Source organism: Macaca nemestrina, chromosome 7 (assembly GCF_043159975.1).
Source record: "Macaca nemestrina isolate mMacNem1 chromosome 7, mMacNem.hap1, whole genome shotgun sequence".
NCBI lineage: Eukaryota > Metazoa > Chordata > Mammalia > Primates > Cercopithecidae > Macaca > Macaca nemestrina.
Genome location: NC_092131.1, coordinates 130,906,078 through 130,931,256, shown reverse-complemented (window position 1 = coordinate 130,931,256; position 25,179 = coordinate 130,906,078). Strand labels below are relative to the sequence as shown.

Below are 25,179 nucleotides of genomic sequence, written 5' to 3'. Positions count from 1 at the left end.
GGAGAGGTCCAGACCGGAAATGGCCGTTTCCATGGTAACCCTGAGCCGGTTGCCTGGGAGATGACCTCTTTCGGGTCTCTTTGAATCTCTGCTGTAGCGTCACTTCGAAGGCAGATCTAACAGAGAACCTGGACTGTCTCCTATCATGATTCCTGGGAAATATCGCTCTGTTTCTGGCCGGGCTGCGAACAACGTAAGCTGGGCCTTCTACTTTCTCTTTCTTCCCATTGGTACTCTTTCTGACTGGCGTCTTTGTCCTAGGAGATGGGCTGTATTATTGGGACCGGGGCCGCTGGGTCTGCTCAAGCTATTGTCTGGCCGGCGTTTGAGGTTCGTGGGCTGGACCAAGGCACAATTTAATGTTGTATGATAGGTACTCAAAGTCTTGTCCAGGATCTGGGCTCCCCAGAAGGTGGAGCTGGTCTGCTGTGAAAGGCTCGGGTTTATTTAAATTCCTTTGGCCAGTCAATTCCTTTTTCTTTTCTTTTCCTTTTGACTGTGAAGATAATTTATCATTAGGGAGTCCCACCTCTTTCACCTGTCCCATTGAGATATTTATTTAGACCTGAATGGCAAATGTTGAAAGCCTGAGTACTAACTAGAGGGTTAAATTGCTGCCGACATTTTGGAAAATAAATCAGTGAAACCTTTTAATTCTTAGATGTGATTTTATTGTTTTCAGCAAATCCTCAGAACAAGATCATTTACCAGAAACAGAAATCGAGCATTCTGTTCTAATTTTTTGTTATATTTTTATGTGTACCTTTTTTTTTTGGAAATATGTGTTTGTGTATGAAGAGCAAATTTTATGGTTTAATTTTTACATTTCAGGTGAACTGTGGGCTTCATCTGGTTATTCAAACATCATCGCTTCCTGAAAAAAACAAAGTAAGATTTAAGAAGGTTGGCCTTTAAATAGAAGATTGTTTTATTTTCTACACAAATAGCAGCATGATTTAAGAGTAGATTCTAAACTGAAAAATTTAAGTAGATTTACTTTGATTTCCAGTTTAAAGCTAGTTCTTACTTTCTGCCTACATAAAGCCAAAATAGCCCTCTTTAAAAAACTTAGTGTTATTTTATTGATTACAAAAGGTAAGGTTTGTGTGTGTGTGTGTGTGTGTGTGTTTTGACATTTACACTTTTTTTTTTTTTTTTCTTGAGACAGGGTCTAGCTCTGTCACCCAGGCTGGGGAGCTGGGGCACAATTTTGGCTCACTGCAACCTCTGCCTCCCAGGCTCAAGTGATCCTCCTACCTCAGCCTCCTGAGTAGGTGGGACCACAGGTACCTGCCACCAAGCCCGGCTAATATTTTTGTATTTTTTGCAGAGATAGGTTTCGCCATGTTGCCCAGGCTGTTCTCGAGCTCCTGAGCTGAAGCGATCCACCTGCCTTGGCCTGGCAAAGTGCTGGGATTACAGGCGACAGCCACCGCACCCAGTGATACTTACATATTTCTGAAATCAGGAGCCTTCTTAAAATTGATGGCATGTCATAGTTTAATTCTTTCTTAGTAGAGGGTAAAATAATGGTATGTCTTACTACTGATGACACCTTAGATAAAATGGTAATTGGGAGGGCATATCCACACATCCCATTTAAAATCAGGGAAGAAAAAAATAGGTTAGCAGTGGACACATGTTAGACTTAATGTTATTTAGAAGTTACAATATGAATATGAGATTTTTTTCCCCCAGACTATTTGCCCATAATGTCTCTAGCATTTATAGAATTTCTGGCTTTTGATTTAATTTTTGAGATTTTGAGATAAACATGTTTCTCTTTTCCTTCTGTCTCACCTCAGCATTTATACTCACCTACTTTCTACACACTATGTCTCAAGACACAACATGATTTTTCCTCCTTTGACCATGTTGGAAACCTCTAACCATCACAATTCAGGTGTTTCCTAAAAAGTTATTAAATAGGCATCACTGGAAGAACTCTAAAGTGAAGGGCAGAGTTCACACATAACAGCATGAAGAAGGGTAAAAAAAGGCATGAGGAAGGTAAATGGAAGGACATTGTTAGTCAAGGAGGCAGCTGTTGATGACATTATGTATGAATATGAAAATAGTGAACACTCGGAAAATAGATCATTTGATCATCTCAAGCATCAGTTAGATTAATTTAAAAATATTCTTTATTGTAATCAAGCATAATGGATACCCTCCAGAGCTTTCCTAATTGATTTCTCTGGACAAATCCTTTCCCACCATTATAATGTTTCTAGGGACTGTGTGCCTCATCTAAACATTTTTTCTAAACCATTCACTTTCTCTTGTGTGGACATCTATTCAGAGAAAATACCTTCAGGTCATATAATTCCTAAGGATATAATGCAAATGGCAACATAATGTTTATAGTGTGGATACATTAGAAGCATCTTAATTTATTCAGGGTACATATTTGGGTTTTTTTGTGGCTAATCATAAGAAGTTGTTTTGGGTTTTTTTTTCTCATTCCTCCTACCAGATAATTATTTTAGATCAGTTTGAGATCAAGTGAAAACCCTACTTAGAAGACTTAAATATACAATTGTATTATGTTATAATAGGACATTTAAAGGGATTATAATGATCAAAACAGTGATGTTTTTCAACAGCATTTTATTTATATTGTGTGCTTTTTTTTTGTAGCAAATGGTTCTTTTAATCATTGTATTTGTGGTGAGAGCATGGAGGGATTGGAAGTGTCTCAGCTTGGAGTATCTTTTATCTGACCTCATAAAATTGACCCTGATTTTGTGCGTGGTAAAATACAATGATAGAGGTGCAGTCATCACCTCTATCTAGTTCCAGAATTTTTTCATCATTCCAAGTGGAATCCCTATAGCCATAAAGCAGTTACTTTTCATTCCCTGCTTCCCTTAAATGCCTAGAAGCCACAAATATGCTTTGCATCTCTATGGATTTACCTATGTGGTATTTTGTGTCAGTTTTCTTTGACTTAGCATGATGTTTTCAAGGTTCATCCACACTGTACCATGTGTATCAGTTATTATATGTTATTTTTTATTATCTTCATTGCTTAGTGTTAAATTTGCCTCCAAATATTTTTTTCTTTAATAATGTTTTTCAGGTTGAATTCAAGCTAAATAAAGACACATCATCATTCCCCGGTAGACTTTTACAACATGACCTTGAAAGAAACTACTCAAGTAGGCAAGGTATTGTCAGTGAGTAGAGATCAGATGTGGTTCATCATCTTTAAATAATATTAACTGTTTAATAATGTTGAATTACTAGGTCCAAATAAACTTGAATTTAAAATGAAATGGTTCACTGGGACCAAATTGGTTTGGTATTTTTAAAAAAATCATTGGTTGTATATATATAGCATAGTAGATTATTTCCAATATAGGAAAAAGCTGTTATTATTTTCCTTTAAGGGTGGGCTATACACTAGAGAATGGAAAAAGAATGTTTCAGATACTGTATTAGAACAGTATTTGGAAGTCGCTAATTAGAGAGAGTAAGCGTATGGGAACACAAATATTAAGGAAATAAGGAAAGAATGGAAAGTCAGCAGTAGAGAAGAAACAATCTTTCCCTGTTACTATCACATATAATTATAGATTTTATATTAAAGGCCTTAAACTTTAGTGTCTATCACTTGGGATCTTGTTACAAATGCACATTCTTAGTGCTCCCCCTCCATCTTCCCCGTTCTGATTTTGTAGGTCTTGAGTGGGATTTGGAAATGTGCATTTTAATAATGTCACAAGTGATTCTGAGGTATATGGTTTGTGGGTCATCCTTTGACAAATAGTGCCTCATATGATCTGGTTATATTTTTCAAATCAAGGAAAAATTTCCTTCACATTTGAATCTTGGTTTGTTGCTGACAGCCATTAGCTTTGTGTAATGTGCTCATGTTAAACACTTCTGAATCCACATATACAAAACTGCCTTTACCTCTTAGGAGTTTATATGAGAGGGCTGATCAATATAGACCTTTCCAGGTTGTTCATGTTATTACTGTGGGAACATATGGTGATTTTAAATATTGGGTAATTTTCTCTCTCTTTTTATTTCCGGGCCAACTTCTTGGACCCATCTAATCTGACATATCTTTTCTCTTTCCTACATTCTACACTCTTGTCTTGACCAATTGCTGGACATGACATCAGCCTAACTGCAATTCCACAGTTCAGGAAGCATCTATCTTTGCCTTCTTTGATTCAGTTCAGTAGATATTTATAAAGCAAGTATTATATGCCAGTCACTCTTTTAGGTACAGAATTATAGATGTGAAGCCTCAACAAGAGTTTTTATGCTTGCATTGTAAATTTCCTTAACATTTTTAGTAACAATATCTTAAAAGTTTTCCCGAAATCACGAATCAAAATTAAGTACTTTCACTAAGCTTTTCTTGAGTTAAAGTAGGGAGTTAGTAAACAGATTTGAGGACGGTTGGCCAGGCAAATTTATTTAAGTGGTAAAGTGTTACTAGATATTTGCTAATGAGGAAATAATATGGATGTATTGAATTTTGTGAACTTGAGAGATGAATAAAGTTTTATACATAAGTAATGACCCATTTAGTATGAATTAACTCTTTAGGGAAAAAAAACCTAATTGGTTTTTCATTTAAAAAATTTATTCAAAATTAGGTTTTGTGACAGGATACTCATTTAAAATGTCTTAAATGTGTACCTGGTTGCTTTCAACGTGCTCCCTCAATAGTTCCAGGCAGTTTCGTGCAAAGAAGGCCAGACAACTTAATTATTTTCTTGACTTTTGTACTCAAATTTTACTTCCAAGGGCAGAAAATTTTGGAAAAATTATAAGTAGCACTTCATCAGGAAAAGCTTAGGGATGTCTGTCTAATAAACTATCTTGATGCCCAAACATGATAATTAATTTCAGCCATTTCTTATTTTTCAAAATTAATCAAACATATGATAGCCTGTCCACACAAATTAACCAGTGGTACTCTCAGTCAAAAGTAAAGACACTTGATATTTTATTTAAGTTAGTGAGTTTAAAACTTGATATGTGATTTCTTTTAGGCTTCTTGTAATACTAAGAGTTAACCCCTGTGTCTTTGAGATTCTATACGTGCCATATATTGCAGGAACTACTATATAATAAAATTCCAGTTAACCTGACCTTATTGATTAAATCCCTTAATTAGGAATTTTAAAATATGTGTGTAGAAGGGAAGAGGCAATACTTTGTTCTTAAGATAATGATAAATCACTGGAAAATCTAGAGTTAAGATTTTCGTTACCAAAACAATCTCAAAGACAGGGCTGAATGGACGCACATATATGGCAATATGTACTATGCCATCCGTCCATCCACCTGTCTGTCCATCCACCCATCTGTTCATTTATCCATCCATGCATCCATCTCCTCATCTATATATTCATATATCCAACCAGCCATCCAGCCATCTGTGTATCTAGCATGCAGTGCAATGAACATTCTTACCAAATTTAGACCATTATACTTCTTAACACTTTGAGATGCTATTTATATTGAGATTTTTTTAAACAGAAATAACACACACAAAATAGATTTTCAATTAAGTCTTAGTAAACTGGAAAAACAATTAATTTGTCTATTGATTGCCTACTGAATTTAGATTTTACCAAGAATATAAAGAATGTAAAATGAGGTTCATCACCCAAGGAGCTTGTAAATTTAATTGGGAAGACAAGGGCTACATATCTGGTAAGTTAAATAGTAATATAAGAAATAAATAATAACAGGCCGGTTGCTATGGCTCACACCTGTAATCCCAGCACTTTGGGAGGCCAAGATGGGTGGATTGCTTGAGCCCAGGAGTTCAGGACCCCATCTTGAACATGGGCAATAAGATGAAACCCCATCTGTAAAAAAATAAGTAAATTAGCTGGGTGTGGTGGCACATGCCTGTAGTCCCAGCTATTCGAGAGGCTGAGGTAGGAGGATCACTTGAGCCCGGGAGTTTGAGGCTGCAGGGAGCAGTAATCATGCCACGCTGCATTCCAGCCTGGGTGACAGAGCAAGACCCTGTCTCAAAAAGGAAGAAAAATGAAATAAACAGTAACAAACTGTTACAATGAAAATTTTGCCACATAGTAATGTAGTTTTTATGTGGGTGTTTATATACCCACATATATATGTGGATATTTTAACTGTGGATCTCTCTGGTTCTCAGTTATTTAGAAGATCTTGTTGTGTGGTAGATTTAAGGCCTTTTACCCTAATCATTCTTGTGGCTTTCTGTTTATTGTAAGCAGTATATCACATTGATAGTAAGTTCATTATGCTGATATTGATTATGACTTCTGTGTATAAAAAGAGCTAGAAAGTTTAAGGATAAAATTCCTTTATTCACTGAGTGTAAATTAAATTTAATCTTTGATTATTGCATCTGTATCTCAAGTTTTGTAAAGTTTAAATTTGCCTCTTAAAAATTGAGGATTGCCTTGAAGCCTTAGCAAAATAATTCACAAAACCTGACTAATGCTAACAAGAGATATTGAGGTTGTCTGCTGCTTGGAGTTTTTCAATCTTTTATCTTTAGTTGACCAATTAATCTTTAATTAGTTAATTCTTAGACTGCAGTCAGTCTTTAGACTGTTTTTTGTTTGTTTTGTTTTTGTTTTTTTAACCGTCTTGACTTGATATCCAAATCAGTTTACTGACTTGTGGTTGCTTTTAGGTATCCTGCTAGCATATGGTCATGCCAGAAAATCAGTTTGTTGGTGAATATGATGTCAATTCTGAATGCTTATGCTCTAGAACATCATTATTATCTTGATATTTCATAATATTCAGAAAAGTGGGATGTGAGCACTGATATTTTGTTCAAGAAACTAGGGTTGAGATACTTCAGTTTATGCCTTGCAGACCTGAGGAAGCTAGCAAATGCCATTGCCTTATAGCTTTTTAATATGATTTATATAGAACTTGATTTTAAGTTGTCATTATATTGTCTGGTGACCTCCCAAAAAGTAGGTTAGCTTTCTAGATTTGGTTTTGATCTTTTTGTTAGTTTCATCAGCAGAATTCTGTGGTAACCTCAGGTTCTATTTTACTATTATATTTACTGCTGCCTTTAGGCATTTCAACATCAGTTGCTGCTCAGAAGATTTTCTTTTCATAGAGGAAAATATGGTAGATTTCCTCTGGCATTCAAACTGTCACATTTGACCCATTACTCAAATCTTACCTCATTTCTGGAACTTCTCATCGTTCCTTCTTGACCATTTACATTCTTCTAGTTCTTTAGAAAATATCTTAATATTCACCTTCCCCCAAACCCATCTGTAACCACCTTCATTAAGTAAAAAATAACCAGACACACTTATGTGCAAATTTACAAATAGGTATTCTTTTTATTCTGCATTTATGTATGTTGTTCTATTTATGAATTTCATATGTGTATTTATTAATTTCAGTCTGTTAGATTGAAGGCTACATAATGGCAAGCACACCATCTAACAAACAGCCTATAAACCTTAGAGGGGTGTCATATACTCCGTGGACCCTAACTATGAGAATACTAGATTTACTGACATCCACTTTGGTATCTTGGCAATATTCTCTACTAATAGTGGCTGAACATACAAAGAAAGAGATGATGCGAGGTTTACATCTGCTATCCAAAACTACTTTTTGTGTATTTCCTATGCATCTCATCTACAACAAATGTGACAGAACTATATGGGCTGGAAATGAAAACTACCACGAGCTCCTTGTCAGCATTTGGAGATTCTTCCATTAAAATACCTTCAAAATCCAGAATCTGGCAGGGCTGTCATAGCACTGGCCCAAATATATCTGGTAATGAGGGACAATCATTTTAGTTATAGAGAGTTAGAATTTAAGACAAGGAGTTAGGATTCCAAAGGGATAAAGATAGCACTGGAGTAGTTCTGTACTTTTAACCAATCTGTAAGGCAAGGGAAAAATTATTTGGCATACATGGAACACATAGTTTAGGTTTCAGAAGGAAAGAAACAGATTCAACTTAGTAATTAATTTCAAATGTGGAGAGCTATGGAAACTATACTTGCTAGATAAGATATTTATGGTGCCAAAATTCTCCAAATATAAGGTGACTTTAGTTTCAAGACTTTGAAGGCTTTTCTTAATTAAGTAATTTGTATATCATTTTTAATAGGTGATCATATTAATTTGGTGAGCTCATCATTGTCATCATTTCCTATTCTTCAACGTTCTTCTGAAGAGAAAATTCTTTACTCAGACAGGTTGAGCCTAGAAAGGTGAGGACAATTTATTTTATTTTATTTTTTTTGACTAGGTAATACATAGACATGGTACAAGATTTGAAAGATGCAAGTCTCCTTCCTTCCTCCTGTTCCCCAGTTATTCAATTCTCCTATTTAGATATAATCATTTTTTAAACCAACTTTTTGCTTCTCCTTCCTGAGGTATGGTGAGGAATTTTATATCTATATAAATAAAAGAGCTTGACTATACTCCGCAAAAGTACTACAGCAATTCTAAAATATGACATTGATGAAAAATGGATTTTAGTATAGAAAAAAACTATAATATATATAATCCTCACATGAGCTTCCTGGGCCCTATCCAGTCTAGTTTCCTGTTACTTCACTGGCTTAATCTCTTCCTACACTCTCCTTCACTCACTGCTCCAATCATACCTGCCTCCTAGCTGTTCCTTGAATACACCAAGAGTGATTATACCTCAGGAATTTGGTACTTGCTATTCCCTCTGCCTGGAATGCTGTTCCTCCTCATATCTTTAGGTTCATTCCCTTACCGCCTTCAGATCTTTGCTCAAATGTCATCATTTCAGGGATGATTTTCTCTGGCCATCCTCTCCAAAATTGCAACCCCTTACACACTGAAGTCTCCAGCCCCCTTCTCTGCTTTCATTATTTTTCTTCTTAGCATTTATTACCCTATAACATAATAACTATTTACTTACTATGTTTATTGTCTGTCTCCTGCTAGAATACAGGTTCCATAAGCACAGAAATTTTTGTCCAGTTCTGTATTCTTGATATTTAGAACAGAACCTGGTACAAAACATGCTCTTGATAAATATTTTTTAATGAATGAATATATTTAGAACTTGATCCCCATCTTTACATCTAGGAAACTATCCACAGTAACATGGTGGATGAAGGATCCCAACCTCTACCCCAGTGGTGTAACCAGCAGAGAAAACATCTCTGCTCTGCATACCTTTAGCTTAGCAGTGCACATCTGACAACAAATTATAATGAACTGTCTGTGTTTATAGTTGGGAAAAACTGCTGGAGGTTCCAACATGTTCTTTTGTATGGAAAGTAACACTGAAGGGCAATATCGCTCATGACATCTTTGCGGTATAGATGGTTTTTGAGAATGCTGTCTAATATTTATAACTTTCATTATATTTTATTTTTTTTTATATTTTAAAATGTTTTGAGGGATTTTTTTTGATAACTTTTCTTTTGATCTCTGAAAGACTGGCCAAGAATAGTACCTCAGCTTCCTTCCGTTTCATGTTACTTGATATTAACAGGAGCCAGTATTTTTAAGACTATGACATAACGAGTTAGGCACTTCCTTTGTAGCTTGGTGTGACTCAGGCAATTGTGAAGATGGGTCCTTAACAGCATGGGCCTCTGGGGTGGAGAAGCAAACTTTGATCAGGCAGAGACTTGCTTATCAAGAAAGTCAGGATTAAGAGAACTGACTCCACTTCATTGGTTGTGAAATGACAGAATCACAAAGATATAAAGTTAGGCACCATTTGACAAGAACCAGGATGTGCAGTCAAGAAAGTTTGGCTAGCAGCAAGAAACTAACTCAGGGATCACTTTTGAGAGCCAGTGGGTAGTGCCAGTGATTTCCAAAGGCAGATATGCCATGCTTTGCAGCTTCTTAGCTAGGGACTGAGGGGTCAAGAGCAGAATCCAACCCTGAGAAGAACTACTTAGAAGAGCTAGGCTCTGGCTCTTTTGGGAGTTAGGTTAGCCCTGGAGTACCAGAAAGACAGCTTATCGGCACCCAGAAGGAAACACAGAAGCAAAGGCATAGTCCATTAGATGTATCAGTAATGGGGTAGGAGGTGTAGCAACTCAAGAGTTTTGTAGGCCTAGAAACTCCCCTTGAGGGCACTGGTTCTCTGGTTATTATGTATGTTTGCTTGCTTGTTTTGTTGGAGTGACAGAGGTTTATGGGGTTAAGTGGTATACAAGTGAGCCTTGGCACTGGGACTTAACCACTGTGTTTAGTATCAGAGAAAGTGACTTTATTTCAATCTATGGTGGCTTATGTAAGAGGGAGGTTGTAGGTTATTTATTTTCCTATCTTAGTGATGACCGATTCAAGAATTGGATGAAATAGAAGTTGGGGAATATCAGTAAGTTTAAGAGAAAAAGAAAAAGACTGAAGCAGAAGTGAGACGATTTCAATTTTTTGCTAAGCTGATGCACAAAGATACAAATCTTAAGGTAGAATACTTATAATTTATTAATTTATAATTTATATACTAAATTTATTGATTTATCACAGTTGTGATAAAATAGTTGGATAAAATATTGTGATAAAATAATTGGATAAAGTATTGTGATAAAATAATTGAATATATAAGTGAATTTTAAATATTCTGTGATAAAATAATTGAATACATGAAATGAATTATAAAATTAACCATACATTAAAAGAATTAAACTATTGCCCAAAATTTCCTTTTCTTTTCCTTTATCTTTAACAGGTTTCTTCAGAATCTATATTTTTAAACATCGTATCTTTGTTAGCCATTAACATTCAGTTACTTTTTTTTTCTGCGAATCATTATTTTTTCTCTTTATCAGGAAGATTCTGATCACTTTCATAGTTTCAGTTATGCTAGTAACACTCTGATTTATTTTCTTTAAAGCTTACATTAACTTGATTTCTACAGAAAGAGAGTATTTCTAATAAACTTCCGTATTAGAGTTGTTCACACTCCGATAGAGCTGTATTTTCCTTGAAGACTCCTTTTGACCTCTCAGACTAGAATCACGCAGGACCTCCTGTCTGCCCCTATTATTTTACTACTAGAATTCTTAAAGGGCCCTCAACTTACTTACTTCACATGTAATACGTTACAACATTTTGCATAATAGAGGCTTACTGTTTTAAATACAGCTGAAAGCATATATTTTTAAGGTTTCGTCCTACCCTGTAGGACTCTAAATGTTCTGCAAAGTTCACAGTGTTGAGCATGTAAACGTATACATAAAATCTTAGTTTCTGAGGAAATGTTAAGGACCACTTTGCCATTAATAAATCTCAGTATGAATTTTTTTTTAATCAAATCGAACGGTAGATGGCCGAATTTCTTGCTCTTTTGAAGATGTCATCTAGCTCAACAGTCTATGATTCCCTGAGAGACCCTTTTATATGTTTTTAACTCTGATGACTTAGTTGCCTGGGCAGTCGTTACATCAGTGGATTGATGCCAAGGGCACTTGTCTGGTTATGTGACAAGATTCAGTCATTTAAACCTCTATCACAAAAGACAATTATGTTGAATGTTTTCTCATGTTAAGTCAATTTCATGTGAAAAAAAATTATATTTGAGTTTTTTAATATAATGAGAGCTTAGACATAATTTTAATAATAAACCCTGTCAAAGTCTATTGGTTTTTTTTTGTGAATGATTTGCAATTAAATATAGGTCGCTTAGTTCATGGGGGTTGGAAGTGGTCCAACTTATTTTTTTCTCCTCACAGAATGAGAGCACAAAGATACTACTACTAATATTTGTAAGAGGAGGTAGGTGGCTGAATCATAACCTAATTAACTTTTTAACATTTTTTTCTAGACAAAAGCTGACCGTATGTCCTATCATCAATGGGGAAGACCACCTTCGTTTGTTGAACTTTCAACACAATTTTATAACTCGGATACAAAATATTTCTAATCTACAGAAGTTAATATCCTTGGATTTATATGATAACCAGATTGAAGAAATCAGTGGGCTTTCTACTCTGAGATGCCTTCGTGTCCTTCTGTTGGGGAAAAACAGGTATTCTTTGTAGAGCAGTGTTTGTTTGTAACCTAATGTTATGTGTAGGATTAATGTGGAGATGACAACTTAGAATTGAATAATACTTAAGAAATGAATAGGCTAAAAATTTTTAAAAATTATTTGAATTATTTGAGTGGACTAAGATCCAGTCATAATTCGTTTCATGAGATTCAGTTTGACAATCTGTCACACCAAGTAACATTTATTATGTATTTTACTTCCATTGCTTTTCAGTGCCATATCTTATAGGGAAGTAAATAGCAGACTTTGGCCTTGATTTTGTTTCCTTAGAACTTACTTTAAACATGTGTATTCACTTTAGGCTTATGTATTTCACTTGTGACTCTTCCCAGTGTTTGACTAAGGGTAGACACTCGATACTTTGTGATTATCAAATCACGAATTGATTCTTTTTCAGACGGTAGTTTCAGTTTGTATCTAACATTACATCCTATATGAACTTCCCCAGTTCCTTTTATACAACTCTGTTATGTAGTGCAACTATACAGTTCTTGACTTATTTCTTTGAGATTCATTCATTACTTTTCATTCTATTTTACTGAATAGCTTTTGCAATGCCTACAAAGAAGGGCTTTATAGTAAAATCCAAAAATGATTTTTATATTATCAAATGAAGAAGTTTAGATATAGTATCATAACCAGGCTAGGTTCTCCTCCCCCATCTTTCCCCGCCTCCCACCCTAGCATGGATCTTGGATTACTCCTTGCAGGGAAAAAAAGTAATATATTTTCCTCACCCATCTCAAGGTTCATGGCTGACACTCTATAACAAAGATTAACAAGAGAAAAGCATTAACAATTTATTTAATACAACTTTTACATGACACAAGAGCCCTCATAAATGAATATCCTCCAAAACAGGGAAAACTGTGTATTTTTATGCTTAGGTTTGATAGCAAGTGGACAGTATGATTGGACAAAAGGAGGTATGAGCTAATGGTAATAAACTGGGGGAACTTAGCAAAGTCTATTTGTTCAGATTCTTCTTGGTGTCTCTGTGTCTTCATTCCCTTTTTTGGGGTATATTATGTATTTTACTTCCATTGCTTCCTTCCATGAGGGTCATAAGACCCTCATTCCAGAGGACTCCTGCCCTATACCCACAAAGGGAAGGGATAGATCAGATACTTCTATCTATCTGGAAGATAGATCAGAGAATTCTTTTTATGGCCTCAGGGGAGAAAGGGGAGAGAAGCTCACAGAGTGAGCTTAGGAAAGGTATCTTAAATTTAAGGTAGGGTAGGTAGATCAGAGAATTCCTTTTATGGCCTTAGGGAAGAAAGGTGGGAGAAGGTCAGAGAGTGAGCTTCCTCCTTTTTTTTTTTTGAGATGGAGTCTCGCACTGTCACCAGGCTGGAGGACAGTGGCGCCATCTTGGCTCACTGCAACCTCTGCCTCCCGGGTTCAAGTGATTCTCCTGCCTCAGCCTCCTGAGTAGCGAGTACCTGGGACTATAGGCGTGTGCCACCATGCCCAGCTAATTTTTGTATATTTAGTAGAGACAAGGTTTCATTGTGTTGGCCAGAATGGTCTCGATTTTTTGACCTTGTGATCTGCCAGCCTTGGCCTCCCAAAGTGCTGGTATTACAGGCATGAGCCACCACGCCCAGCCTGAGCTTCCTCCTTATATGATTTTCTCAATTTCCTTCAGCTTAAATTTCTCAGTATGCCAATGTGCCATAGTTTGGGGTGTTGTGTATTGAGCCTTGGCACTACCCAATGATAATATAAGATAGTTTTCCCAATATCATGTCCCAGAGTTCTAGTCTCTTGTTTGTCCTCCATAGTTTCTATGAAGGCTCCTATCAGTGTAGTTTATTACCCATAATTAGTTCAAGTGTTAAGCTAAGCGTTATGTAGTCTGAGCAAATTTGGAGCATATCTTAGTCTGTTTATGTTGCTATTAGGCAACCCATTGGGGGTCAAATTTTAACATGATGTTCGGTGGGGTCAGATATTCAAATCATAGCAGGGAGATTATAGAATCATAGCGTATTAGAGCTTGAAGTGACTTCAGAGAGTAGCTTCCTCTTTTTACAGATGGAGAAATGGAAAGGCAAAGTGACTTTTGCAAAGTTAGATATATACAAAGTCTATACAATAAGGGTATGCCACCAGAGCAGTTCACTGAGTAAGGTGAGAAGGGAAGTTCACTTTTCATACATTTAAGGCATTCCCTAGTCTCCCTATTCTCTTGCCCAGGTGCTTCCTATTCTCTTGCCCAGATTTCTTTACTAGTTTCTGATCCTCAGAGTTACTGATTTCTTTGCCTCGCTTATAATTATTCTTTAATACCATTGTCATTATTCCCTTCTTCTAGTCCTTGAATTAATATTTTTAGTGATATTTAAAATCACTTTCTCTAGTATTTAAGCGCTGTTCCTGGTTCCTACCATTTTAAGTCAGCTTTCCATCTGATCTATCTTTCTATTTGTACTTTTCCGCTTCTCTGGCTTCTTAGAATTAACCCTTTAAGTTGTTGTTTTTGATAACTTGTGCCTTGAAGCCACCAGTCTATCTGAGCTTCTGACTTTATTTAAGGTCTTTTTGTTCTTTCAACTCTAAGAGACTTAATGCCTTTCTACTATATCATTATGTTAGTGAAGTAAAAACAATCTAATGCTGTCTCTTCTTCCTCTTTCTACTCTTCCATCTTTTTTATTTGTTATTTGTTTGGTTTTAATCTTATTTTATTTTTCACATAAAGGAGTAGCTATTGAACAGTTCTAGAACTATTAGTGTTCTTGAATCAAAAAGAAAATGAGTCAGAAGAAAACTTTCCATATTTTGCCCTATTGGATGTTTTTGAAGTGTCAGTAAAATGCAAGTCTGATACCTAAAACAAATGCCAAGTGCTCTCCAGCCAGCTGACTTTGTCACAGCAAGAGGCCTTTGAGCTGTGAAGATGGAAATCTATCATGTGAATGTTAGGCAAACCTGGCTGAGGATGCTGGTAAAGAGGGAAGTACATCTGCTACCCTGTCTCTTCATGCGTTTGTGTTAGATGATTTGTTGCTTCCTGCTGGTCAACTTCAGAAAGCTTTCTCCTTTCCACATTACTCTGCATTGTCTTTTGGTCCAAGGCAGTGGAACCATATATGGAAATCCAGGGCAATCACGTGCCTCTGGGTTCAGGCAACTCCAACAAAGATTTCTACTCTAAAGCTAAGAAAGAACCTTGCTCAGGTTCTGTATGTGAGGTTTCCATTGATACTAAAGAACTCCCAACCCCACATTGCTGTCAAAGTTCTTGTTCTCTAATTGTTCTGCCTTCAGTATCTCCTGCTTATCCTCTCCAGGTCCTCTGCCACCCTTGTCATTACAGGCGAATGCAGAGAACTTCTCTGCATTTTCTTCTGATCACCCAGGATTAGAGATCAAAACTCTCTGTTAGAACCTGGGATTCTCTGTTTCTTTCCTTTTGACTCCTTGAAGTTTCCCACTTAAGGATTTGTTTCTGACACCTGAAAAGCTGAGCCTTCTTATAGGTCCTGTAGTGAGTTCTTTATCCTGGCATCAGTAACATAATGTGGCCTGCAGAGACAGGCTGTGATATATCCCTAGAGGTCTCAGGTGATGGGTGGGCCTCATCTTTTTCTAGTTTCAGTTTCTATTTAATGGAAGAGCTTCTTTTTTAAATAAATCTTTCAGGTCACATTGGTGTTAATGTAAAAATGGTCAAATGTGGGGGCACTGGCTAGGATTCTGCAAATTCCTCACATCAATACATAATCTGACCAGTGGGGGCCTTCTAGGTCAACTGATGCCTTCGTTTACCTCTGAATTCTTTAGAATTGGGTATGTTTTTAGGTCATTTCAGGTGTTTGGGGGTGGGAAGAGAATTTATGGCAAAGGCAACTCATGAGAACAAGAAAGCAAGATGTTTGGTTGGTCTTGGGTTTAACTGATTGAACGACTTGTCTGTTTTTCTTCCTGTTCACCTGGGTGATCCAAATCTGATGTGAGTCATAAAGCAGCTATGTGTCAAAGCTAAACTAATACCAGAAGTCATGTTATAGCCCAGTGGGTTCTTCTTGCCTGCTGCACAGAAAAGCCAATATACTGAGACAGAAGGTGTTGCAACTGAGTAAGAATTTAATAATCACAAGGCAGTCAAGTGAGCAGGATGGAGGAGGAGATATTTCTCAAATCTGCCTCCCTAAGAATTTGGAGACTAGGATTGTCAAGGCTTGTCTGGCAGGCAGGAGGCTAGGGAATATGGGTTCTGCTTATTGGTTGGATTGGGGATGGAGTCACAGGGGTGTTGAATCTGTCTTCTTGTACTGAGTCAGTTCCTGAGTGGAAATCACCAGTCTGGGTGGTATCAGTTGGTCTACCAGAATCTGAAAATATATCTGAAAAATACGTCAAATACCAGTCTTAGGTTTCATTAACAATGTTATCTATAGGGGAAATTGGGGAAGTCACAAATCTTCTTACCATTGGCTCTGTGATTCCTGAGCAGTAAGCAATTACAAAAAGGCAGGTTAGAAAACAATGACTGGTTATCATTTAATTATGCCTCAGTCTTAGCAGAATTCAGGCCCCTAACATAATTCTAACCTTGTGGTCTTTCATTAGTTTTATGAAGATGTTTTTGGTTCCTGAACGAAGATGAGGTTAGTTTCAGGAAGGGACTATTATGATCCTTGGTTTAAAGTTAAACTGTAAACTAAATTTTTTCCCATAGTTAGCTTGGCCTATGTGCAGGAATGAGCAAAGACAGCTTGTATGACTAGAAGCAAGATGGAGTCAGTTATGTTAGATTTCTCAATTTTGCAAAGGAAGTTGCAGTCACAACAGATAGGGAGTGAATATGTGAGGCCCTGGTGGAATTCTGAGGGAATACATACTGCACATGATGGTTTCTCTGATTGAAGGGCATTAAAGGTGTTCAGGATTTCTGATAAAGACAGAAACAGACTACATTGGTTCTTCAAATCAGAGAACTTTGGGCTGATATAATCTCTGTTATCCCTGATGTATAATTTTCAAAGTGTTAAAAATATAATTCTCAGACAAATAGTAATCACAGGCCAGCATTTTAATTAATTAAATAATGTGGGAACCAGCAGGATGACAAAGCTGGTTCAAAGGAGAGTAAGAGAAACTAATAAACAGTGTTTTTACAGGCACTCCAGGTGATTCTGATAAATCCAGAAATTTGAGAATCACTGTTTTAGGGAATGTGAACTTCGAAGTATAAAGGAATGGAATAAAAGGCTTCTCTAATAGCTATGAGGTCAGGTTACTATTAGAACGCCTGGCTCTGTCCTAAGCCATATGATTAGGGTACTATAATTTTCTGCAACTGTTTTAGGTATTTCAGGAGCAAAGCAGGGAGAGGAAAAGTTGTGTTGAAAGTTGTACCTGGGCCGGGCGTGGTGGCTTATGCCTGGAATCCCAGCACTTTGGGAGGGCGAGGTGGGTGGACCACCAGGTCAAGAAATCAAGACCACCCTGGCCAACATGGTGAAACCCTGTCTCTACTAAAAATAGAACAATTAGCTGGGCATAGTGGCGCGCACGTGTGGTCATAGCTATTCGGGAGGCTGAGGCAGGAGAATCCCTTTAACCTGGGAGGTGGAGGTTGCAGTGAGCTGAGATTGTGCCACTGCACTCCAGCCTGGTGACAGAGCGAGACTCCATCTCAAAAAAAGAAAAAAAAAGAAAAAAAAAGAAAAAGAAAAAAAAAGAAATTTGTACCTGTTTTCCTATCTGGTTGGGCTATTAATTTAGCTATTTGAGAGATTTAAATTCTAGACAGGATAGTATTAATTGCCTGGCACTAGGTGAAGGCTAGTGAAATAGTCCAGTGAGTCTGGAAGAATGCTGATGGTTTGGACGAAGTGAGGTAGGAGTGTTCAGGGGGTAGGGTACAGATTCTGTCAGGGTGATGATGTGAGAGGAGACTGATGAGGAGGTGGTGGTCATAAGGCAGTGTGGTGTGTGTGTGTGATAAGGGAGTGAGGAAGATCTACAGCTACACAACGATGATACATGGTGAGCATATGAGAAATATTTTTATAAATTGAATTGGATTGAATTGGCTTGTAATATAATTCTTGATTTGGCAATGATATAAGATAACTGAGATCAAGTGCAGACAGAAATTAATTAAGTTTAAGTCTGCATGATGTTTACATGGTAATGATCGGTATGTATGTATATACATACACACTATATATATCTCACATATATACACACTATGTATAGATAACATATATATTATTCAGTGGATGATCCAAGTTCTGAAAACACTTAGAGAGGTGGAAATGGTTCTTTGAGGCAGTAAACAAGGACAACAAAAATCGATGGTGATAAATATATGGTGATAAAGATGGGTTGTATGAACTTCATTTTTTGTTCTTTTTTTTACCATTGTTCTCATCTGGCATATCAAAAATTTCAAATAAATATAAGCATTTTACAAACTGAGCAGGTCCCAGTAGAAAGCATTTAGGTGGTATGCAATTTGTCTCTGTCATAAAGAATCCTGTTATGAATACCCTTGTGCATACAACTTATTCATTTAGTTAGTATGTTCGTTCATTCACTAAACAAATATTTTTTGGGTACCTACTTGGCACTAGGCACTGTTATAAGTGCTGGGGATAGAGTAGAGAACATGTCAGAATGTCCTCTTAAAGCTCACATTTTGATTTGGTAAGAGATTTTTTTAAAATGTAAACACAAAATAATATATTTTTAGGCTATGATCAATTCTGTGAAGTCAAAGCAGAGAAAGGAAACAGTGTAATGGGGACAGGAAGTGAAAACTATTTTAAATAGGGTCATCTGGAAGCATCTTTGAAGAGTTGTTTGATCTGAGACCTGAATAAAGTGAAGTTTTGAGGGAAGAACATTAGGGGAGTAGGAACAGCAAGAATAAATACCCTAAGGTAGAAATGTACTTGTCAGGTTAGAGGTACAGCAAGAATGCCTCTGTCGCTGGAGCAGAGTGAGTGAGTGAGCCTGTGGTAGGAGATAAGGCTGGCGGAAGAGTCAGCAGCCAGGTTAGTGCCTTGTAGGCAGAAGTAAGGAGTTTAGATTATATTCTAATGTGAAGAACTGCCTTGAATAAGTGCATTGACTTAAGGTTCTTAGACATAGGATTGTTCTTTTCTAATGATGACATTTAAACTCTCTTTCTCTTGAGTGGTATTGCATTTTTAAAAATTATAATAAATCAGAGGGAAATATATTATTGTTAAACATATATAACTATATATGTAGATAGAGTAAATTAAAATGAGTTACACCTTTACGCCTTAGCATACTTTGATTTACAGATAGATGTGATACATCCATATTTCTATTCTACTTATTCTGGTTTTCAGAATCAAGAAAATCTCAAATCTGGAGAATCTAAAAAGCTTAGATGTCTTGGATCTTCATGGAAATCAGGTATTGTAAAGCCCTTTCATTTCTCTTTTTTGAAAAAAAGTTCAGGAAAATGGTATAAAAGTTTTAAGAATCATACTTGCATTGAATTTTTCAAGAGTTTCTTTATTGATTCACTGAAATTTCTAAGGCATCAAGGTTATTTATAGAAGATTTGGTAACTCCTCAGCAGTAAATGACAGATACAGCTTATAAAACATTTGGAATTCTTATAGTTATGGCAATTTTGTTTTTTATTAACTTATTTTTAAAGTACACATTTTGCAACCTCAATCCAAGACCTAGAATATTACTGACTTTCGTCTACTTAGGTATTTCTTTTTTTATTCCATCTCCTTACTTCTGCATCACAGGTAACCACTATTCTAGATTTCATGTTTTTCATTCCTTTGTGGGTTTTTCAGTTGGTTTTGTCACATATAGGTGTGTCTAAATAATATATTCTTTAGTAGTATTGTCTCTTAACTTAAAAAAGGCATACTATATGTTTTCATCTAGTGTTTGCTTTTTGAATACAGCATTATATTACTGAGATTTAACTATTTCAAGTAGCTATAGTTTTATTTATAGTTGTATGTTCCATGGTAAGACTATACAAAACCTTTTGGCTTCAGTGTCTTATTGATAGACATTTGGGTTGTTTCCTGTTTTTGTTGTTGTTTGTTTTATCTTGTTTTTTTGCCATTATGAACAGTACTTCTATGAACTTTCTTGTACATGTCTCCTCTTCTACATGTTCCATATGTACTCTAGAGTATATAGGAGTGAAACTGATGAGTCATAGGCTATTTAAATGTTTAATTTTAGAAGATAATGCCAAATTGCTTTCTAGAGGGATTGTACCAGTTGGTACTCATACCACTAATACATAATCCTGTTGCTTCCTATTCTTTTCAACATTTGGACTTGTCAGACTTCTTAATTTTTTTCTGATTGAATTGGTATAAAGTGGTATCACGTTGTGGTTTTGATTTATATTTTCCTGATTACTATATAAATCTAGGCTCCCAATTTGTTCAGTTTGTCTACTCCTGTATCTGTCTGAATTTCTATATCTATTTTTTATGTTCCCTCTCTTTATTCTTCTCTGTCAGATCATATTGGCTGTTTTTCAGTCCTTTGCTCATCCATTTAAATTTTTGTCTTTGAAATGTATTATTTATGGCCGAGGTGGGAGGATCACGAAGTCAGGAGATCGAGACCATCCTGGCTAACACGGTGAAACCCCGTCTCTACTAAAAAATACAAAAAATTAGCCAAAAAATTAGCCGGGCGTGGTGGCGGGCGCCTGTAGTCCCATCTGCTCGGGAGGCTGAGGCAGAAGAATGGCGTGAACCTGGGAGGCGGAGCTTGCAGTGAGCCGAGATCGCGCCAATGCACTCCAACCTGGGCGACAGAGCGAGACTCCATCTTGAAAAAAAAAAAAAGAAAAAAAGAAATGTAATATTTATAAATAGTTACATGAGCTACATACTCATGCGGAATGTAAAGTGTCTTCTGCAGTGATAAGCCTACATCCTGGGATGATCTGGGAATCCCTGCCCGTTGATGAACAAGGTCTTTCACAGCTGCTTACAGTTGGTCAGGTGCAAACCTCAGTGTGATCCGTCTAGGCTTTCTAACAGCTGTTAGTTTCGGTAGTTTTGGTGAAAAGCTAACGTAATTAATAAAAACCTTGATAGATTTAATAGGCCACATCTATTAGGTTTGAATCTAGTTCCAGCCTCATGTGTTTGTCTGTGTGTGCGTGTAGGGAGTGGGAGGAATGATGGTGGCCTGGGAATTGTCTGGCTCTGCAGGTTAGTTACTGTCTGTCCAATAGGGGAGAAGTTATTCGGTTAGATGGTGGTGGAAGGGGAAGGGGAATTAAAGAGTATTGACAGTAAAAGAATATCATATGCAAAGGCACTGAGATGGAAAACAACACAATAAGTATTTACCACCAGAGAACAGAGCATGTGTGGAAGGATGTTGAGAGAAGAGACTAGAAAGGTAGGCAATGGCTAGATTGTGGAGGGCTTTGTATGCCAGGCAAATGAATTGGTGTTTTATCCTCTATTTTAAAAACTGTTTATAAATGAAACATTTTATGATAGCAGTATTTTTCTTGTTTATTTTAAAGTGTATATATGAGCAATAATAAACATATGATTTTCAAATTCTAATATATCTTTAAGAATTTGTGAGTACTACCCAAGATCTTCAAGAGCACTTGACAAAGAATACCATATCATTTCATCTGTACCTTATGTATAGGCATTAGTTACCAATCATTGTGTTGACGCAAAATGTCTGTTCCTTGTTAGCTGACCTGTGTTATGTATTTTATAATTTCAGTGTATGTTTGTGATATTGTGTGTGTTAAACATTTGTACTGCACAAATTACTTCTCAAGTTCTATAACTGGAAGAACCTTGAGAAGTAATTTGTGCAGTACAAATGTTCTATAACTGGAAGAAGGAAGTTTTAAATGAAATCTGAGTCTTGTTTCATAATATATGAATCCAATAAGCAAAAATTCACAGTATTTCAAAGCAGAGATACAGTCTTAGTGACCTTAGGTTTCTAAAAAGCCAGGAAGGAACTATTCTAGATGAAATAACTAATGTCCAATTCTAAAAATTCAGCATCTTATAGTAAAAAAGCTAAAAGACATTAAGTGAGTGTTTATTGTCTTCTGAATTTACTTCTATTGGAAATAAAAATATGCTTGGTGCACACTGTGAAATAAAACATAATTGGTTTATGGATGTGAAATCATTCTGAGTAATGATGGTGGTGTTCAGGAAATGGAGTGGGAAGTAGAGATGGAAGGAGGGGAAATGGAGACAGAATAGTTGAGAGAAACTAATTATAATAATCTTGGTGAGACTGATGGTGGTATGAACTAAAGTAGTAGCAATAAGGATATGATAAGGGGGCAGACTGGATAAATATTTAAAAAGTAGAAACATTAAGACTTAGCAATTAATTGTATGTGAGTAGTGAATACAGAGGGATCTAGGAGGTTGACTAGGAGTTTCTAACCTAGATCTTGTGTTGGTTAACTGTAATTTTTTCTCTCAGTGAATTTTTGCTTTAACATAGACACAGATGTACTTCAAGAAGAATCTTTCTTTCAGTGGTATCTTTTCCTCCAGGGAGAGCCTGCTATTTCTGTGGCTGCTTACCTGAAAGCAAACACTTGCCCTTTCTATATTGCTAGGGGGGAAGGTTATCTTTATCCAGGCAGAGCAATCTAGGTTACTCTCATACACAAAGGTTAATACTGGAGTATACAGCTTTCCTAGATGTGTTAAGCAGCCCTGCAGTCTATATTGGGACTCTATCTGATCCGTATGACCCATAAATGGGCTTTCCAACATTCCCATCATCTTTTTCTTGCTGCGAAGTATATCAATCAATCAAGACCTATGCTGTCACTTTATACAACCCTTTGCCTGAAGCTTCTATTATCTGCTTTATGCTTGTGACTTTGTCCATGGTTGTAACAAGTAATTGACCTTATTCCATAGCAGATGTTGTACATGATTCTGGCCTGTTGGGTTTTAAACCAAGAAGCCAAATAATATTCTTAGTGATTTTTAAAATATGGGTCTATATACAGGAATTAACCATGTTTCTTTTCAGACTTTTCTAACTAGAAGGTAACTAAATGCAGGCATTCTAATTGTAAACCCCACCAGGACCATGTGGAAGGGTAGTTTTCTAAAAGAAATGTCCAGAACTATTAGCAGAAGGGAGAAAACACACCATGCAGATCATACAACAATTGTCCCCCATAACTCTATATATTTATATATTTCTTGAGCTCAGGAAAGCTTTCTATATTTAAACACTCCTTCTTTTCCATTTATGTTTGTTATATCTATATTGTTTGTCTTCCATCTCTCCATCTTATCTTTTATTCTTCCTCTCTGTTTTTCCTTAGCATTTTGGGAAGATTTCTAAGCTTGTACTGACATTACTGATTTCTTTTTCTATGGTATCTATTTTGCTTTTTACTGGCTTCTTGCATTTTGAATTCTATCACCTGTTTAGTTTTAAAATGTGTTACTCCATGTCTTATTATACAGTTTTATAATCTGTAAATACTGATAATCTTGTTTCTTCTTTTTCAAATTTTATATAATTTTATCTTATTTTACATTAGTTAAATCAAAAATCTTAGAACACATTTTAAATGTGGTCACAGGTTACTTTTATATATTATTGAATTTATAATAAACGTTTCTTTTCTGGAAACTGGATGGAACCTAGATGGTGTTTCTTGAATATAAGAGTGTCCAAATAACAATGTGAAATATAGATTAGACATCTGAGAAAAGTTATTTTAGCTAACATCTGCTTTGAAGTGTTAGTGAAAATATTTCAAATATACTGTGATGGTAATACAAATGAGCAAATTAATCTCCAGTGACGGTGAAATTCATTTTAATGTTCATCAGGTTGATGAAGTCCTCCATGAGGACTTCTATCTTGTGTCACGCAGTAACTCATCCCATTGTGCTATACTTGCTCTTTTATAATAGTGGAGCTTAACATCACTTTGAGCTCTCATCACTTCACAGTGTTAGTTTTTACTTACCCTCTCCTTAGTGTGCAGTTCAAACTTCTCTGCTGCAGTTCAGAGCTGATTATTATTTTTTATTATTATTATTTTTGAGATGGAGTTTCGCTCTGTCGCCCACGCTGGAGTGCAGTGGCGTGATCTTGGCTCACTGCAACCTCTGCCTCCTGGGTTCAAGTGATTCTCTTACCTCAGCCTCCTGAGTAGCTGGGATTACAGGCACATGCCACCGTGCCCGGCTAATTTTTGTATTTTTAGTAGAGACGGGGTTTCACCATGTTAGTCAGGCTGGTCTCAAACTCCTGACCTCAAGTGATCCACCCACCTCAGCCTCCCAAAGTGCTGGGATTACAGGTGTCAGCCACCCTGCCTGGCCTCAGTGCTATTATTAATGGCAGCAGCAGGCCATCTGGAGTGGCTGCTGCCATCAGGCCAGCTGCAGCAGGGAGGCGTGGCCGGGGCTGCAGGCTCCATGGAGCCAGCGGGAGCTGGGGACAAGTGGGAGCCCCACCCCTTCCGAGTTGGGTCAGGAGCTCCCTGGGTGCTGCTACAGCCACCCAAGCCACGGCTGCAGACCTGGGCATCCGTGTGCTGTTGGGGCCAAGAAGCAGGCAGGAGCCTTGCCCTCCTGGGTACAGCTGCAGCCTCCCAAACTGCAGTCATGGACCCAGGCATCTCTGCACTCTTGGGGACCCAGGAGGCTCCACCGCTGCTCTCCCAACAGGTTCTGAAGTGTCTGCTTCTGCTGTCTGGATTCTCCCTGTCAGTGCCTGCTCCAATCTCAGAGCAAAGTTGTGGTTAATCCTGGATGCTGTGGCAGCCTGGCCAAGTATGCAGATGCTTGGGGCAGTGTTTACACACCAGCCCTTTGTCACCTTAGCTCCCTTTGAATTTTTGGCACCAACAAGCATAGAAGCGAATCCGAGGGGGGCTGAGGACAGCTAGGTGCTGGCCTGCAGGTGCCCCTTCATACCTATAGCCTGGGCACCATGAACAGCAGCAGGAGGCAGACAGTTTCCTGAGCAGAAGCGGGCAGGTCCCTGGTGACTCCCCACCTTCAGGCCAGGCCGCCAGTCCCACTGACTGGAGTGGGAACTTGTGGTACCTTTTCTGGGCCTGCCCATGACTGCCCATGGACCAATCAGCACACACTTCCTCTACCCTGAAGCCCATAAAAGCCCCAGACTCA

General features: G+C 37.2%; 1 protein-coding gene across 4 annotated transcripts in view; it reads left to right on the top strand.

Annotated features, from left to right (window-relative positions):
* Positions 1–25,179, top strand: part of LOC105487639 (leucine rich repeat containing 49) — a 208,178-nt gene that overhangs the window by 38,445 nt on the left and 144,554 nt on the right. Inside the window, exons 1-6 of one of the 4 annotated variants that reach the window (XM_011751144.2) lie at positions 7–193; positions 832–888; positions 3,083–3,170; positions 8,123–8,225; positions 11,789–11,992; positions 19,357–19,423. In XM_011751144.2, coding sequence (XP_011749446.2) covers positions 146–193; positions 832–888; positions 3,083–3,170; positions 8,123–8,225; positions 11,789–11,992; positions 19,357–19,423 — 567 coding nt within the window. In that variant the 5' untranslated portion in view covers positions 7–145. Of the gene's footprint in view, positions 1–6; positions 194–831; positions 889–3,082; positions 3,171–5,593; positions 5,683–8,122; positions 8,226–11,788; positions 11,993–19,356; positions 19,424–25,179 lie in introns of those variants that run through there. The other 3 variants (XM_024794735.2, XM_011751149.3, XM_011751153.3) reach the window with 3 other exon arrangements.